This window comes from Macaca mulatta, chromosome 10 (assembly GCF_049350105.2).
Source record: "Macaca mulatta isolate MMU2019108-1 chromosome 10, T2T-MMU8v2.0, whole genome shotgun sequence".
Taxonomy (NCBI): domain Eukaryota; kingdom Metazoa; phylum Chordata; class Mammalia; order Primates; family Cercopithecidae; genus Macaca; species Macaca mulatta.
This window is the reverse complement of record NC_133415.1, coordinates 20,547,076-20,564,251: the sequence shown is the minus strand read 5'-3', so window position 1 is coordinate 20,564,251 and position 17,176 is coordinate 20,547,076. Positions and strand designations below refer to the sequence as shown.

General features: G+C 42.0%; 2 protein-coding genes across 10 annotated transcripts in view; one reads left to right on the top strand and one right to left on the bottom strand.

Annotated features, from left to right (window-relative positions):
* Positions 1 to 5,474, bottom strand: part of MORC2 (MORC family CW-type zinc finger 2) — a 41,575-nt gene extending 36,101 nt beyond the window's left edge. For 7 of the 9 annotated variants that reach the window (XM_077948961.1, XM_077948962.1, XM_077948963.1 and 4 more), the window contains exon 1: positions 4,264 to 5,474. In XM_077948961.1, coding sequence (XP_077805087.1) covers positions 4,264 to 4,331 — 68 coding nt within the window. In that variant the 5' untranslated portion in view covers positions 4,332 to 5,474. 9 annotated transcript variants of the gene reach the window in all.
* Positions 5,475 to 5,703: 229 nt separating this feature from the next.
* On the top strand, positions 5,704 to 15,748 carry TUG1 (taurine up-regulated 1). The gene is given in 3 exon segments (NM_001435972.1): positions 5,704 to 8,226; positions 9,300 to 10,030; positions 11,493 to 15,748. A coding segment is annotated over 1 exon segment (462 nt). The 5' UTR covers positions 5,704 to 5,795; the 3' UTR covers positions 6,258 to 8,226; positions 9,300 to 10,030; positions 11,493 to 15,748.
* The last annotated feature ends 1,428 nt before the right edge of the window (positions 15,749 to 17,176 follow it).

The window sequence follows — 17,176 nt, the reverse complement described above, 5'->3', positions numbered from 1 at the left end:
CATGCCCAGCTAATTTTTTGTGTCTTTAATAGCAATGGGGTTTCACCACGTTGGCCAGGCTGGTCTAGAACTCCTGGCCTCAAGTGATCCGCCCGCCTCAGCCTTCCAAAGTGCTGGGATTATAGGCATGAGCCACTGCGCCTGGCTGATCACGGCTTTTATATCACTTGTGTCACAGTATAGTTTGCAGCTTAGCATTTCCAGGGACAAATTCACGTGTAAATTAGCTTGTTATGTAAGGAAAATGGTCTCCCTATTTATACTCATCCTGAATGTAAACCAATAGATCATCCATAGGCCCATCACACAGTGATAGCTTCTGCTAAAATCCTAGACGTGCTGACAATAGTTAATTGCCTTAATTGCTAGAAAATAAAGCTAAGAAATTCTGGAGCAACCATTTTACATTTAAACGGCTTTAATATATTTAAGGTATGAGCTTACTCAACAGGCTTAAAGTAATAAGTAAGCTAAGCCTCTGAGTTGCCAGGCTCCTCTACATTCACTTCACATACCCATAAAATTCAGAAATAGGGCCGGGTGCGGTGGCTCACATCTGTAATTCCAGCACTTTGGGAGGCCGAGGCAGGCAGATGATGAGGTCAAGAGATCGAGACTATCCTGGCTAACACAGTGAAATCCCGTCTCTACTAAAAATACAAAAAATTAGCTGGGTGTGGTGGCACACGCCTGCAGTCCCAGCTACTTGGGAGGCTGAGGGAGGACAATCGCTTGAACCCGGGAGGCAGAGGTTGCAGTGAGCTGAGATGGTACCACTGCACTCCAGCCTGGGTGACAGAGCAAGACTCCATTAAAAAAAAAAAAAAACAGAAATATATGCCCAAGATGTTAAGTGACTAAATGTGCCAACAAAAATAAATAGCAGACATCTTATATCTAAGCATCCTGCTCTATCAGACCACTTAGCAGTACTGCAAACAAGGTGACTTAATATACCCATCTTATGCCAAAGGAACATCACTACCCCCACTACATCTGAAGTAACAGTCACAAAACCCACCACCAAAGAGAAGTAACAGCATAAAACTCCTTTTACTTAAAAACCCTAACTTTTATCATCTCATACTAGCAACATCTGATACTAAATTAGCTCAAGACTTTCAGGTTATCATGAGAATTTATTTCCCAGGCCTGCGTTAAGCCTTATAAAGCTGATGTAACCAAGAGAATAACCATCAAAAGTTATCAAAGACCTGATACAAAAAAAAGAGAGATGTTGTCTCCAATAGATGCTCCAGAATTTACTAAGAACTGATCTGTCTAATGACTAGCACCAAACAAGTTGCCACCACACTGACCAACTTCTGGTTTATATAAACTAATATTATAGAGTAACACTCACCATTCACACAATGTTTACTGTGTATCACCGTATGAGCTAAGAACTTTATAAACATCATTTTACATAATCCTCGTAAAAACTGTCAGATTAGCCCCATTTTATAGATGAAGAAACTGAGATTCAAGAAGTTGACCTGCCCAAAGACAGAGCCAGGAAACAGTCAAGTCCAGGTTTGGCTGGTTTGCAAGCACATGGTCTTTTCACTGCACTACATTGATTTCCACCCTGCTCGTCTGGTCACTGCTTGTAAGTCTACATTAAATGATGAGTAAGCAAAGGACCATTTATTTCCTAATTCACAATACTGTACATGTCAGACACCATGAAATGGTCTCGTGTTCCTAAGATTTTAACAGAACAAAGGAGAAGACAGAGACAAATCTTCCCTTCTCTGAAAATGACTTATTGAACCACTTTACACAGAGGTGGTTCATCTTTCATCTTTATGAGCTACAAGTCACCTCATGTGAGAATTTTAAAATTTATTTTCTGTATAAATGAACTTTCAATTAGGTCACCACAATGTTTTAAAAATCTCCTGAAATTAGAAATAAAAAACTTATCTTGTTGGTTTAGGGTTTATACTTTCTTCTGGTAGGACTAATACATCAAAAAGTAGAACAACTTCTAAGGTCGAATTTGTGATCCAGGTAAGAAATTCCAGAGCTTCCAAAATGATACTCCAACCCTCAAATGTTCATGCAAGCAGGTGGTTCCAATTCAACATGGGTAAGTCAAAGTCCCAGAAAATTCCCCAACTTAAAACAAATGACTTAACTGGTTTCTTTCTTTTCCTTGGCACTGCCAAGTATCTATCATTAATAAACTATAAAATAGCAAAGGGGAAAAAAAGAAGGGAGAAATATCCCAGAGTCCTTAGAGGTTCATTGAGATAAACTAAAATTGAAGACTTTCAAACTGTGAAGTAAGCCCTTTGCTTTACAGTCAAGCAAATAGGCTCTTGAAGGTAAAACTGACTAAAGTAGGCACTGCCTAATGGTTAAAAGCACCAACTATGGTAGTCAGATAAATCTTACTGACTTAAATGTTGGCACCGTTTAAGTCTGCCACTTAGCAGCTATATAGCCATTACCATGTAATTTAATCTCTTTGAACCTCAGTTTCCTCAAATACAAAATAGGAATAATCCTTACCCCAAAGGCTTCCTGTAAAGATTGCTTTGGACAATGTTTAAAATAGTGACTGGCATGAAGCAATTAACTGTTGTTACTATTATCATCCCATAAAGTCTCTGGTGAAGCTGGAACAAGAACTCAAATTCTGAAGTCCAGTTCATGGTCTTCCAAGATTATCATAAAATCTGTAATTCCAGACTTGCCATCATTCCAAAATTCAGAGCTGAGATAACCATTTATCAAACACAGTCATCCAGGAACATTTAAGTGTCCTTCAACTGCTTGTTCTTAATATGGCAGTTCAAATATTAAAAAGGACACTAAAGGTTTTTCCCAAGGCTATGCTAGCTGAATAATCACTAATCAGCAACCTCACCTAACTGTGTTTCAGGGCCATCATACTTAAGTGTGAGAATTCAGCCTAGGTGACTGCTACAGGCCGGCCATGGTGGCTCACGCCTGTAATCCCAGCACTTTGGGAGGCCAAGGCGGGTGGATCACCTGAAGTCAGGAGTTTGAGACCAGCCTGGCCAACATATAGTGAAACCCCATCTCTACTAAAAAAAATACAAAAATTAGCTGGGTGTGGTGGTGCATGCCTGTAGTCCCAGCTACTTGGGAAGCTGAGGCAGGAGAATCGTTTGAACCTGGGAGGTGAAGGTTGCAGTGAGCTGCACCACTGCACTCTAGCCTGGGCAACAGAGCAAGACTCCGTCTCTCAAAAAAATAACAAACTTCCTAAGCAAAATAAGACCAGGCTCTCACCATTTGACAATTTGCTTCACTACGTGGCAAAATTTTATTCCCTTTAAAGGAAAAATAGCAAAAATATTACAGACATTATGGTATCACAAACATGTTGTCTTTTCCATAAAAAGCTAAAAACCATTGTACTATTACTACATAATGGAAGTCTATACTCTCCTCTGAAGGGGGTTCTTCAGAGACTGGACCATTCATGTAGCTGCTCATCTCCTCTCCAGGTACTAGAATGGTAGAACACTTACCTTCATCTCAAAAGTAACAGGTGAATGTATTTAAAACACTAAAGAAGTTTTGACTCTACTGGACAACCTCCAAGAGAGTGGGCATTATGGATTAAACCTGCAACATTTCAGACCATGTTGGAGTGATGAGATTACTCCTTCATGAACTCAAGAACCATGAACACTGGTTTCTGTGGAAATTCTGGGGAAAGACTATCTAAATCGAGATATAAACAAGTTGTCGTTTCCTGCTTAGCATATACAAATAACATTGGATGTAGGGAGCACTTTGCCAGGAAGATAAAGCCAACTGCTGAAAAAATAAAAATTTTCTTCTTGAAAGTTGTCATTTAAATGTCTTCTGTTTTCTTGTTAGAAAGTAAATACTTGCTATAAACCTGTTTAGGACGTTGTCACTAGAGAGGGGAAACGGTTGATACTAAAATAGTCCAACACTTGGCGATCCAATAGAGTAGTACTTGTTGGATTCCTATAAACACTTGAATGAAACAACTCAACATATTGACTTCAAATAACTAAAGTTTGCATTTAGAAAATTTTGATCCAATAAACAAAAATCAGATTCTTCTGGATTAGCAACTAGTATTTCACTGATCTCAGTTCTTCAATACAGAGCTCAAGATATCCAGTGATACATTTCACTCCAGTGGGATACATCTCAAAAAGCAAAAAAGCAAAATTTTCTGGGGAAACGATTTCCATATAATATCACGGAACGAGTTACTGGTTACCTCAGTGGCACCTAAAGGATACTTACGAATTTGTGTGCAGATATTCAAAGGTTAGCTGGGCTCGATTCAGACTGCTGTAATTTGTGAAAGCCATGACTGCAATGAGGTCTCCACTAACTGGGAAATATAACCTTATAATGAAATCAGTTTCCCAGGATTCCGTCCAGTAAAGCTTCAGTAAGTCTGTGCTCCTTAATGACAGTTAAAAGTAACCTAGTAACTATCCAAAATATATGCAAAGAGATGTTTAAAACTACAATTCCTTCAAGTGTTTTTTTTAATCTTCTCAATGATTACGATGTAATATTTTGGAAGGAACTATGTCATAAATCTGTAGTTTTAAGGAGCTTTTAGCATTAAGTTGTGATAGCTCAATTCAGACAATCTGAGTCTCGTGCGGATGGTCCTGAAGGAGATGGTCCTTGAGTGGGCGGTTTATGACTGCTCCATCTTCATGTTCTTCGAGCCTTTTTTGGTTCCCTGAAATTTCCTGTCAGGAAATTTACCAATCCGGAAATTTACCCACTTCTGTTAGAAAACTGATCAGCCATGTCTTCGCCACACGTGATGCCAGGATTCTTAAACAGGCCCAAGACCGGCGACCAAGATCTCGATGGAGTGTTATACGGCGCAAGTCGCAGCTTCACCACCTCCCAACTGAAAAAGTTCCTAGGCACTGACGACTTCTTTTTTCAAAGCCTTCTTTTTTCAAAGCCTGACCAAACCCAGTTCAGGGTGGGGGTCAGATTACCTCACACTTGGCCCACAAAAACACCTCACAAATGACCCGCCCACAGCACCTCGGGCAGGCCGCGCCCTGCCCCCACGTCCCTCAGACAACAGCCTCAGCCTCCCAGGCCCTTCCCGGGCCTCGGTCCCGTGGCAGCCTCCTCACGAAGAGGAGCTACTCCCGGTTTTCAAGGACCGGATCGAGGGCAGTGGCGAGCGCACCACCTGACCGGGCACTACCCGGATTTCACAACTGCCTTTGTCCCTCCCCGCGGAATTGGAACCCAACAGCCGCAGCGCGCTCTTGGAACCATGTGCTGCTGCTGCCGCCTCCGCCGCCGCCGCCGCTGCCTCCGCCGCCGCCCGCGCGCCGCGCTAGATGAGATGGTGACAGGACTCAGCAACACGAAATTCGGCGTTTAGAGCTGTTCTGCCGCCGCCGTCACAGACACCACAGACACCGCTTTGTCTCCGCTAGTGCACACAGCCCCGGCCACCTCGCACACTCCCCGACGCCCCAAGCCCCCGAGGCCTCAGCGGAGCATTCAGCCAATCACAAAGCTGCAGCTCCTCCCGCCCCCGCCCTGATGTACAGCCTCCTGATTGGCGGACTGCGTGTCCCCATGTGACCGGATCTTGGTTGGCCGGTCCCGCCCCTGTCACGTGAGAGCGTGAGCCTCTCTTCCTGCTTTCCTGACCCTCTCCGCCATTTAAAGAAACAGTACCGGGGGCGGGCCGAGCGACGCAGCCGGGACGGTAGCTGCGGTGCGGACCGGAGGAGCCATCTTGTCTCGTCGCCGGGGAGTCAGGCCCCTAACTCGAAGAAGCCCTGGCGCGCCCTCCCCCCCTCCCGGGTCTGGTAGGGCGAAGGAACGGGCGTGCGGTCGATCGAGCGATCGGTTGGCGGCTCTTTCTCCTGCTCTGGCATCCAGCTCTTGGGGCGCAGGCCCGGCCGCCGCGGCGCGCGCCCGGTGGCCGTTGGCGCTCGCGCCGCGTCTTTCTTCTCGTACGCAGAACTCGGGCGGCGGCCTATGCGTTTGCGATTCGACGAGGAGTCGTCCGGGTGGTCGGCGGCGGCGGGCAGCTGCTCCGCCCCGCTCCGGGGGAGGCGGCGGCGGCAGCGGCCGCGGGATTTGGAGCGGCCGGGGAGGCGGGGGTGGCCGGGGCCGGCTTGGAGGCCTGGCGCCACCCTTCGGGGCCTGCAAGGACCCAGTTGGGGGGGCAGGAGGGGGCCGGAGGATGGTTGGTTGTGGGATTTCTACTTTGCCTTTTCCTTCTTATGCCGCCTTAGTGAGGGGCGGGAGCTCTGGCGGCAGCCCCGGGGTGGGGAGACGAGCTCCGGAGTCGGAAGAGGTGGGTTTGCTTCCGGGCCTAGCCACCAGCTGGCGGAGTGACCTTAGGCGAGTCACTCTGTAATTTTTCTGCGCCTCAGTTTCCTCCTCTGCCTATCAATGTGTGTGGGGTTGAAAGCGCTTTGTAAACTCTAAAGCGTGGATGTACGTAAAGGATGGTTATTGTTTGTATTTTTTTTTTGAGTTGTAAGAAAACTTAGCAGTTCCCCAATCCTTGGGTTTTGAACCTGGAAACCTTGGATTGGAGTTGGGGATCCCCAAACTCCCTGAAATTGTGGGAATGTGTGGTTTGGGGGAATGATGGGAATTTGTGGGAATGTGCGTTTTAGGGGAATGATGATCCATCGCTAGCAAGTTTTCCAAGGGGGCTGTGACCCAGAAGAGTTAAAAATCACAATTTCTTTATGCTACAGAGAGGAAACTGAGGCCTAGATGTCATTTGGGACCCTTCACAACCAATTTGAAGCCCCTGTTTGAGTCCCTGGGATATGTGAGCTGTTTCTATGCATAATGGATATTCGGGGTAACAACAGTCCCCTGCTTAGCTTCTATTCTGAATCCTTTTCTTTCACCATGGGGTGCCTGAAGGGTGGCTGATGCATATGGTACAATGGCACCCAGTGTAAAGCAGCTGCAATTAGGAGTGGATGTGTTCTGTAGCATCCTATTTAAATAAGCCTATTTAATCTTTGGCCCGGCAACTTTTTTCTGCTGCTTGTACCGGTGCCTGACTACCTTTCTGACTCTCATTGACCATATTCCATGACCATGGTTGTCATCCGTTACTTGATCCTACTTTACGTGTCTAGTCTGTGTGGTTGGTGGTGAATAGGCTTCTTTTCACATGGTGCTGCCAAGCCCAGCTAATTAATGGTGCACGTGGACTTTTAGCAAGTGGGCTCACTGGAAGAGACTGTACCTGGCATGGAATTCCTGAAGATGTTTGGGGTTTTTTTCTTTCTTAATCGAAGGTTAACATTCTCTGAAAAGTTTTGTTAGAACTACTGCGGAACCTCAAAATCAGTAGATTTGGAAGTGATTCAAAGCTTAACTTTTTAACCTTGGCCCTCCTTGTGTTCTAATTGCTTGCAAGTGTAATACTAAGATGTCCAAGATGCTAGTTTTTGCTTCTTTGTTAATTGTCAGCTGCTTTTATCAAATTTTAGGCCATTATCCAACAAACACTATAAAAATGTTTGAACAATTGGATTTCAAACATTTTCGTTTTGTGGAGTGGTGCTCACCGAGTGGTACAGCCCTAAGCAAGTGAACACAAACACATTTAAGTGTATTTTGTCTGATTAGATGTTAGCCGGTTATGCTATTTCATTCAAATGTCTGAAAAAATCAATTGACTATTCCCTTTTCCTAAAGGGCAGAGACAAATAATCTCACTTCCAGAGAAATGACTGTTTTGGAGGAAAAAAGTGTTGGTCTTTTTGCTCTTTTGTAATTAAATCTGGATGTACCTCAAAAAACTCTTAAGACTGTGGTGATAAGATGCTTTCCTCAGCAGAAAGGAGGAAAAAAAACAACTGGAACTCAAAGCTTGAAATTCTGTGGCAAAACATGAGATGTCCAGGATTGGAGATTGAAAAGATTTCACTACAGTGTTCTACAATAGTTGGAGCAGATAACTTTCAGTGTAGCCACAGCCGTGGACTCCAGATTTCCAGATTTTCAAGAACTGGACTTGGAACCCGAAAGAGCTTATCGGGATGTGGCAGGAACACTGGAGGTAGATATTTTTTTTATTTTTGAATTTTGGGACTGTTGACCTTGCTGTGAGAAAAGAGACAACGACTGAGCAAGCACTACCACCAGCACTGTTACTGGGAATTAGAAGACCTGAGTTTCTGTCCAGACCCTCAGTGGAAACTGAGGACACTCCATCCAAAGTGAATTATGGTACTTGCCATTTTCCAAAATGCCTTTTTCTTTACCATCTCTGCACTTTTGTTCATACTCTCTTTCTACTTTGGAAATGCTCCTCTCTGGCTTTTCATCTGTCAAAACTGCCATTTTCTTAGTATCCAACTCTTATGGTCTCTTTTCCATGAGTCTCCTAACTAGCCAGAATAGAACTTTTAAGTTTTATGACATTTTGTTATGTATCCTCTATCTGTATACAGAATCCTGTAAAATAGTTACTTGCCTGCATTTTCTGTCTTTGCAGATAGCAGACTCCTTGAAAGCAGAGTCCTTGTTTAGTGCATCTTTCCCACATACTCCATAACATACCATGAAACATTTATTAGGAAGGAGGAGTTTAGAGAGCAGGCTATCAGAATAACCACTCAGTGTTTTCTTAATTGCTGTGTGATAACTAAAATTACTCTTAATGAGAAGAAAAGTCGCTAGATATGGGTCATGTTTCTTTATGTTTTAATGTTTTTTGATTCTAAATTTTGATCCAGGGAGCCCTCAGACATAAGGAGAAACCAATATATTGAATGGGGTGTTACATACAGAAGGACCAAGACCTTATTTTCTCCTACTTGAGATGAAATCTTGTTAAGGTGAAAGGACAGCTTTTTAAAAGGAGACGGTCATAAGACAATTTGAGGAAGGCATTGGAAGAGGAAGAGGGGCAATTATCTCCTTTGTTTTATTGTTGGTATATAAATTTAAAATCTCACTTCTTTTTATGCCACTTGTGGAGCCACTTCTTCTCCCCACCAAAAAATGCCCAGCACCCTGAATCCAATCAGATTAGTTTCCCAAAGTATGAGGCTTAGTTTTTGTTTGCTGCTTCACTGAGACAGTTGCCACAAGTTGAGAGTGTTAATCAGGCTTTTGTGTGTTCTTTTTTGGATTGTTGTTGTTTGTTTTCATTTATCATTTGTCTTTGCCTAAGCCAGGCTCATCAAGAATTAACAGCCATCAGGCTACTGATGTGCTGACAGCAGACCCACTTAGAGTCCTGTGTTTGTAATTCCATGCATTTGTTATCTTACCTGTTTTGTCCCTGCCCCTTCTAGTCCTGTGCTTCCTGATTGCTGAGTGTTCACCTGGACCTTCTGACTACCTTCCCTGTGCTATTCCATCAGCCTACAGACCTGGTACCTGGATTTTTGCCCAAGATGATTCCTACCACCTTACTACTGAAGAAGACACCCATTCCAGTGGACCACTGTGACCCAGGAGGCATTCAGCCATCATGATGTGGCCTTTACCTCCACTCCTGTCCTGTTCTACCCAGATTCAGCACAGCCCTTTATAGTGAAGTCAGAGTCCTCAAGCCAAATAGCTAAAGCTGTTTTATCACAACAAAGGCCTAGTTTGTTCCATGAGTGTGCATTTCATTTCTTCAGTTAAAGCCTTCAGAGACACATAATAAATTTGGACCAGGGGATTTTTTAGTTATTAATGCTCTCTGAAGAAAGGGAACATCTTTTTGAGAGCAGCATTGGACCATACCCCACAATCTCAAATGATTGAAATTCATGAACATCTAGGATCCCATGAAGGTCACTGGACCCTGTTTTTTCTACTTCAAATCCTGTAGTAGCCTACTGAATGAGAAAACATATTCTGACCCATTGGGATCAAATCAAAGGCACAGTGAACTCCTCATAGCATCTTCTTTGGAATTACTCAGGAACCAGAACTTTTTACACAAATGTAAGAAATTCTACCAAGGAGTCCCCTTACCTAAGCATCTCACAAGGCTGCATCAGATTCCAGAAAAGGCTTCTCTTGATACATCAAGGTAGAACCTCTATGGTAAATCCCTTCTGTTTATAATGCACTTTACAGTTTCAAAGCACTTGTACATACATTTATCTCAATTGTCAAAATAAGAGTGAATTATAATCTCTCTTTGCAAGTGAGGGAATGTAAATTTTAAAACTTAAGCAGTTATCGAAAGTGACACAGCTGTGAAAGTGGTAGAGGCCAGGTTTTCTGACTCCCAGTCCAGTATTCTCCTTGGAATTACCCACAGTGTTAAAATGACTGGGTATTGGGAACCTCAGGAAATTTTCCAGCTTCCTGGTGCCCCTAGTCACATAGTATGTCTTAAGTGTGATCACATGATAGCTACATCTAGACCAGAATCCCATGGCAATATCCCATGGTTTAAGGGCATTTAAGACATTAATACTCCTGGGCCCTAAAAGCTTATCTATGGTCCTATCTCTGCCAACTAGTATTTACACAAAATGAGCCACCTGGGTTTTTTTAAAGGTAGTATTGTTTGTGTGTGTGTGTATAAATATGACATAGAGAAAGGTGTTACCTGCTAAGATAGTGAAGTATGTAAGACATGTCCCTTCCGCCAGTCTACATTGAGGTGTAGTGTATTAAAGGATCTCAGGAGACTCGCAGCAAATTACTACTGCTTCCGTGCTTAAATTCAGAAGTCTAATAAAAAAAAAAAAAAGACTTGTAGCAAAGAGTTCCATTTTGCTGTTTAACCCATTGTGTCCTAAGTTTAATCAAACACAAAAGGGTATTTTTTGCATCATTCCATCTAATGGAATGCAGAAACTGCTTTAGAGCAGTATAGCCAGTGCTTCCTGATTGCCAACAGATTGCCCTGGACACCCCAGAATAAATAGCATCTTCAAAATCCCCCTTTCTCATACCTTGTTATTAACTGCTTGAATTAGTATGTCTCTGTCATCTGAGAGTCTTGCATCTTGACAATTACCTTTATTTTCTGTCAAGGGAATCTCTAGAAGATGTGTGGGGAGACATAGGAAAGGAATGGAGGAAAGTTAATTCACCCCAAATTGGATAAATTCTATGACATTTAGCAATATACTTCTGTGTCCCTAGAATTGTACCATAACTTTAGTTCAAGGGCATTGCATCTCAGGTGGGTTAAGGAGGTTGGGAAGGGGAGAAAAGGGTTAAGGAGATATTTTCTTCAGATTTATCACCGTCTGAGAAGTCATCCAGCCATGGACTTCTTGGAGTAATACTTACAAAGAATTGGATGCATTTTGCAACCTTGGGCAAAAACCCCAGTGCTGTTGCAACTGAAAATCATTAGCCTTATTCTCTGATAGTTACAAGCCCAATTGCAGGCAATCAAAATTTATAGCCGATGAGCTCTAACTCCAACCTGTAATGTGGTCCATATTAGGGAACGAATAGGAAAACACCTTGGTTTACCATAGGCTTTGCTTACAGTTTCTGCTTTCTGTGACCTATTTTTTGTATTTCAGCATTTTGTGACCGACATATTCTTAGATCATTGGTTTTCCAGAGGCTTTGTGGCCATGAAGCCCTTTGAGTGAAAACTGCAGAAGCCCAGAGTAAAAGTGAAGCTGCTCTGGATGAAGCAGTGAAGCAAGAGTAGGGGCCTGAAGCCTGCTACAACTATCTATCTTCCTTTACCACCGTGGTGACACCTAAGGGGACTTCCTTACAACAGCTTGAACTCTCCAGAACACAGTTTGAAAACCACTGCCCCAGACAGCAATATGTTTGACCTGAATGGCATTCCAATCTTTTCTGTACCTCCACTCAGCACAGTTCATGTTCAGTTGATGCTGAACATTCTTAGAAATACTGTGTGTGAACTTAGAAAAGTGCAAGAAGACAGGCATGTCTTTGACCCCAGGAATGATCATGGGCTGAAAGTGGTGTCAAGTGAACCTAGATTAACAGCCCTCCACTCCAGATGGATATCCAGTGATTCCTAGAATGGGATATAGCCAGAGAACAATTCTATGCACCCTACACTGACAGACTCCCTTAAGCAACTTCTTTCACAAACACCAGATGCTCTACTGGTACTTGAAGTACATGACTTTGAAGTCTTGACCCTCCATGGATACCTGAATTGCCAGCAAGCGGGTTTTGAAGCTGGTGCCTCATTGAGGGCATATTAGAGCAACTTGTACATTTGACCTCTTGTTGTCAGCCATGGTACTCTACTTCGTGTACAAGAGATAACTATGAAAGCCGAATTCAAATACTGGCAACATTTCCTAAAGGGGCTCAATATCTATCATCATCTTTTCCAAACTACACATCACTGTATGACTCAACCAGTAGCAGTTATATTGCCCCTTGGTTTTTATTCAGTTTAACTACTGTTTCCAAGATAAATGAGCTAATAACCTTAAAAAAAAAAAAAAAACAATTATTTTTTCTTCATCACTGGCATATCTGCCTATTCTCCAGAATTATTATGACTACTCAGCTCACTTTTAACAGTTGATCTTCAAGAGACAATCTTTGAACACCCCCCCCCCATGTGATTTAAAGTGAAACCATTTGGAAAAGTTTCTTCTAGCCAATAATAGATTTTTTTTAATTGCTCTGCCTTGTGCCGAGAGATGTTCTTTTAAGATGAATCTTTTGATGTCTGATACCACCAACTGTAGGTGGTAGGGATAGTTGGAGGCTGGCCCTTTGAGCAGGCCATGATAGCTTACTTGCTGGGCATTTCAGATAGCTTATTGCCTACCCTTTTGCTGGAAACAGACTGATTTGAAAAACAAAATCTATGAAGACTGCAGCTAAGGATTTTATCAGTAGACTTAAGAGCTTTTGTCCTTGTGGATATTTTAGTGGAACCACAACAGTCTTAATACTGTCATTTTACACTGACTCAGAGCAGCTGACGTCATTCCTTGCCATGATATATATTTAAGGCAGGCATTGTAACAGACATTAAGACAACTTATCTGTTTCAGCAGGAAGGATTCAGTTTATGGACTCTCAGACCGGATCATGTTGAACAAGGAGATTTTGATATGTGTCATGAGAAAACTCATCCTTTACTTCCCAGTCAATTTAAAGGCCAGCTATCCTGAGCTACTCGAATGAATGCACTGGTTAAACATTGGGGATAGTTTATATCCTCTCTCTCTAGGCCAGTTGTGATTACATGACTCCACTCTATATCTTGTCAAACAAGGCCTAAGTCTGGTTGCTGTAGACTGCTCACCCTCAACAAATAAAATCTGGATGACTAGCCTGCTTGTATATACAAATATTATTTGTTAAGAAGAAATTATCTTCAATTTTCTACTATCTTCAAATTGTCAGCTTTTTTCCTCTCTGATTTTTCCTATGCTTTACAGAAAAAGACATTGATCTATACTGCCAATCCCTCTAATCCTGCCAACTCATTCAAAATGAATGACTTAAGATGAAGATGATCATCTGCTCAAGAGTCTAAAATATACATTGTATATAAGAATTGGTGATTAGAAAAGCAAAAAACCTAAAACTTAAACCTAGGAGTTTGCCTACTATCTCCATGTCTCCATGCTTCAGATCTCATCTGAATCTTTGAACAGCACCATTCAACCAATCTGAGGCCTTGGCTTGCTTGTAAGATGATTCTCAGAGATCGGCTGAGTTAAAAAAGATGACGACTTGATTACCAAAGAAAGTAGGGCCAACTTTGACAAACCTGGCTCTGCTGACCCTGTCATTCCCAGATGTAGCATAGACTCCTAAACAGAACCTCAAGTCTGATTGAGGATAAGGCCTTCTCCTGAGCTGAAAGTTCTTTGGCAGATGAGCAAGAAACTGAAAGCTGATATACCTGACTGGCTCTGTAAGATCAGAAAACTGTATCCAGAATAAGCCCTATGGATTAACCCCTGAGTACCCAGGGTAAAAACTAATTTACAGAGCTTCCTTGTTGATCTGCCTGTTCTTCCAGATCATATTCTGGCTATTGGTATGGCTGGCCTTTCTGAAGCTGCCCTGCTTGTCTATTTTCGTGACTCAGCTCTTGCCTGCCCTTTTCACATGTTGCTGCAGTTAGACTCACTGACCTTGAGAAGACTACAGCCAATTTTAGTCTATCTTGTGCCCAATACAACAAGGATTTTTAATAGAAACAACCCACACCTCACCTGCTAGGACTCAGTGTTCACAACAGGAAGGACCATGTTGTATACTACTTGACCAGCAGCTTTTTTAAAGATATTTTTAAGTGCAGAGTTAGCCTCTATTCCTGTATGTATTTGATCATTTTCAGCACCTGGAACCTCATCTATCAGGTCTAGAAGGAATACAGCAGATCGAAAGCTGTGTCCATTTCTCTTCTTCAGTAGTACAGAAATAAGTCTGATTCACCAGTACACACAGAACTGTACCAGTTCAGCCTGGCAAAAGAACAGTTTCTACTGTACTTAAAATTTACCACCGACTCAAATTGCCTCACAGAATTATTTGATATAGGAGGCTAGTTGTCTTGCTTCACATCAGCAGGACAGTTGGACTCTCAGACTCATGACCACTGAGTTTACTTGTATTGAAACTGTGGTTTCATCTGAAGTATGCTATTGGACTTGATTATTATCTCATTCAAATGGATTACAGACTTACTGAGGACAGGACAAACTTATCTCTCATGGTGTTTTTTTAGAATACTTTTATAACCAAGGAAGAAACCATGCCAGCTGTTACCATTCAACTTCTTAAGCAGAGATTAAGCTTTTTCATATGTGTTCTTATCCTAGACATTTTCATATCTGTTCTTATCCTGGACATCAGTAGTTTTTAATTGCCCAGCATCCGTTCCATCTCATTGTAACAACTCCCTGATGTTTCTTAAAACCACCTCTTCCTATTTTCAGTCTGTGGTTTGGACAGTCTGACCCAACCTTGAGCTTTGTGGGTGGACGTGTAATTCAGACCTCATCAATCAGCAAATCCATCTGAACTGTGGAGGAGAAGCTCTCTTTACTGAGGTGCTTTAGCTTTGTAGGATGAAAACCTCAAACCAACAGAGCCTGCCATGTAGAGAATGAAGCCAGTGCAGGGGAAAGTAGAGCCAAAATATGGAGAGACTTGAATCCTGATGACAACGTTTGTGCCCCTGGATCCAACCGTGCCTGAAGCTAGTATATCCCCTGGACTTTTCAGTTATGTGAACCAATAAATACCCTTTTTTGCTTAAGTTACTTTTGAGTTGGGTTTCTATTACTTGAAATTGAATCCAGACTGATAACATCTACCAACTTTGAAACTTGACAGATCCAAGTATTTATTAAACTAGAGGTCATGGTCCCTGAAATTACTTTCCAAAGTGGAAGACAAAATGAAACAGGAACTGAGAGAATATTTAAGATACCACAGAAGCATAAAAATGACATAGTAGAAAGTAATAGAAAACCTAAATGTCTGTCGTTAAAGGATAGGTTAAGGTATGGTTTAGCCATATAGGAAAATCTTGTATCTATTAAAATGAATAAAGTACATTCATTGTGTATGGAAAAATGGCCATGATACATTAGGTGAAACAAGCTACTGATAGAAAAGTGTACAGTGTGAAATCATTTTAAAATGTGTGTGCTTATGTTTATAAATGCATAAAAAAGTCTATTCACAGCTTTCTTTGAACAGTGTAGATTACATGACACTTTCAACTTTATACATTTCTGTATTAATATTTTACACTACCCACATTACTTTTAAACTTTATTTTAAATAAAGAATTTTTTTAATTAAATATAGTGCTTACTGTTTGACCTTGGCAAGTTATTCAACACTGAGCCTGTTTTATCAAATGATTAAAAATACCCACTTTTATGTTCGTAAATATTAAATATAAATCATTCATTATTCAAGTTGACAGATTGCTATACCTTTACTTGTTTGAAAAACTCAGAGCTCAGTAATTATTCCTTAATCTTTTAAGCATGTCTCCTTCAAGTGAGTTTGTTTGGATTACCAGAATTTTAGGATTTTAAGGTTGATCAAAGATTATTCTAGTTCTTGACTGATGTTAATCCAAGACTCTATTGCAGTATCCACATTAGGCAGAGAGCAGGGGGAAGTCACTTTTTTAAAAAATCCTTGAATTATTCTGATGTCACTGCAATTAAGGTCAATAGTGACCTTTTCATTGGTAAATCCATTACACATGCATCTTATCTGAACTTTCAGCAGCACAGATAACTCCCACCAGCTTCTTGAAACACTCTTCCCTTAAGTGCTATAATAATTTTCATTTTCTTTTCAACTTGCTGACTACTCCTTTATTGTAGGTTCTTCTCCCCATCATGTAAATATAGGTATAGTGGACATCCATTGCTTTGGCTTGCCAAAAATCACTTCCCCTTTCCTTTAATGATACATCCCCACTTATCCTTTAGAAAGCTGCTCCTTCGTATTTCATGTGGTGTCACTGGAATTATAGATGATAGTACTCCAGCCTCATGCCCTGTGGCTGAGGTTTGAGCAATGCAAGCTCGTTCTGTCCCACCAGGACTTTGATTCTTAAGAGAGGTGACCACCACCGAGCAAGACTTCATCTCAAAACAAAACAAAACAAAAATAGCCAGGCATGGTGATGGGTGCCTGTAATCCCAGCTACTCTGGAGGCTGAGGCAGGAGAATCTCTTGAACCTGGGAGGCAGAGTTTGCAGTGAGCTGAGATTGTGCCACTGCACTCCAGCCTAGGTGACAGCAAGATTCTGTCTCAAAAAAATAATAAAGTGGATAAAGCAGGCCAGGACCACTGAGTTAAAATGGTTACTTTGATGCATTCGCTATTTTTTTAATTGTATTTTTATGTATATATATTTTTGAGACAGTGTCTCACTGCAATGCCCAGGCTGCAGTGCAATTACACCATCTCAGCTCACTGCAATATCTGCCTCCTGGGTTCAGGCGGTTCTCCTGCCTCAGCCTCCCGAGTAGCTGAGATTACAGACACATGCAATCATGCTTGACTAATTTTTGTATTTTTAGTAGAGATGTTGGCCAGACTGGTCTCGAACTCCTGACCTCAGGTGATCTGCCTGCCTTGGCCTCCCAAAGTGCTGGGATTACAGGCGTGAGCTACCGCGCCTGGCTTCATTAGCTATTTTAAAGTGAAGGGCATCAGCTCAAACCCAGAAACTGACCTGTGGGCATAGAATAAAATACAGGGTCT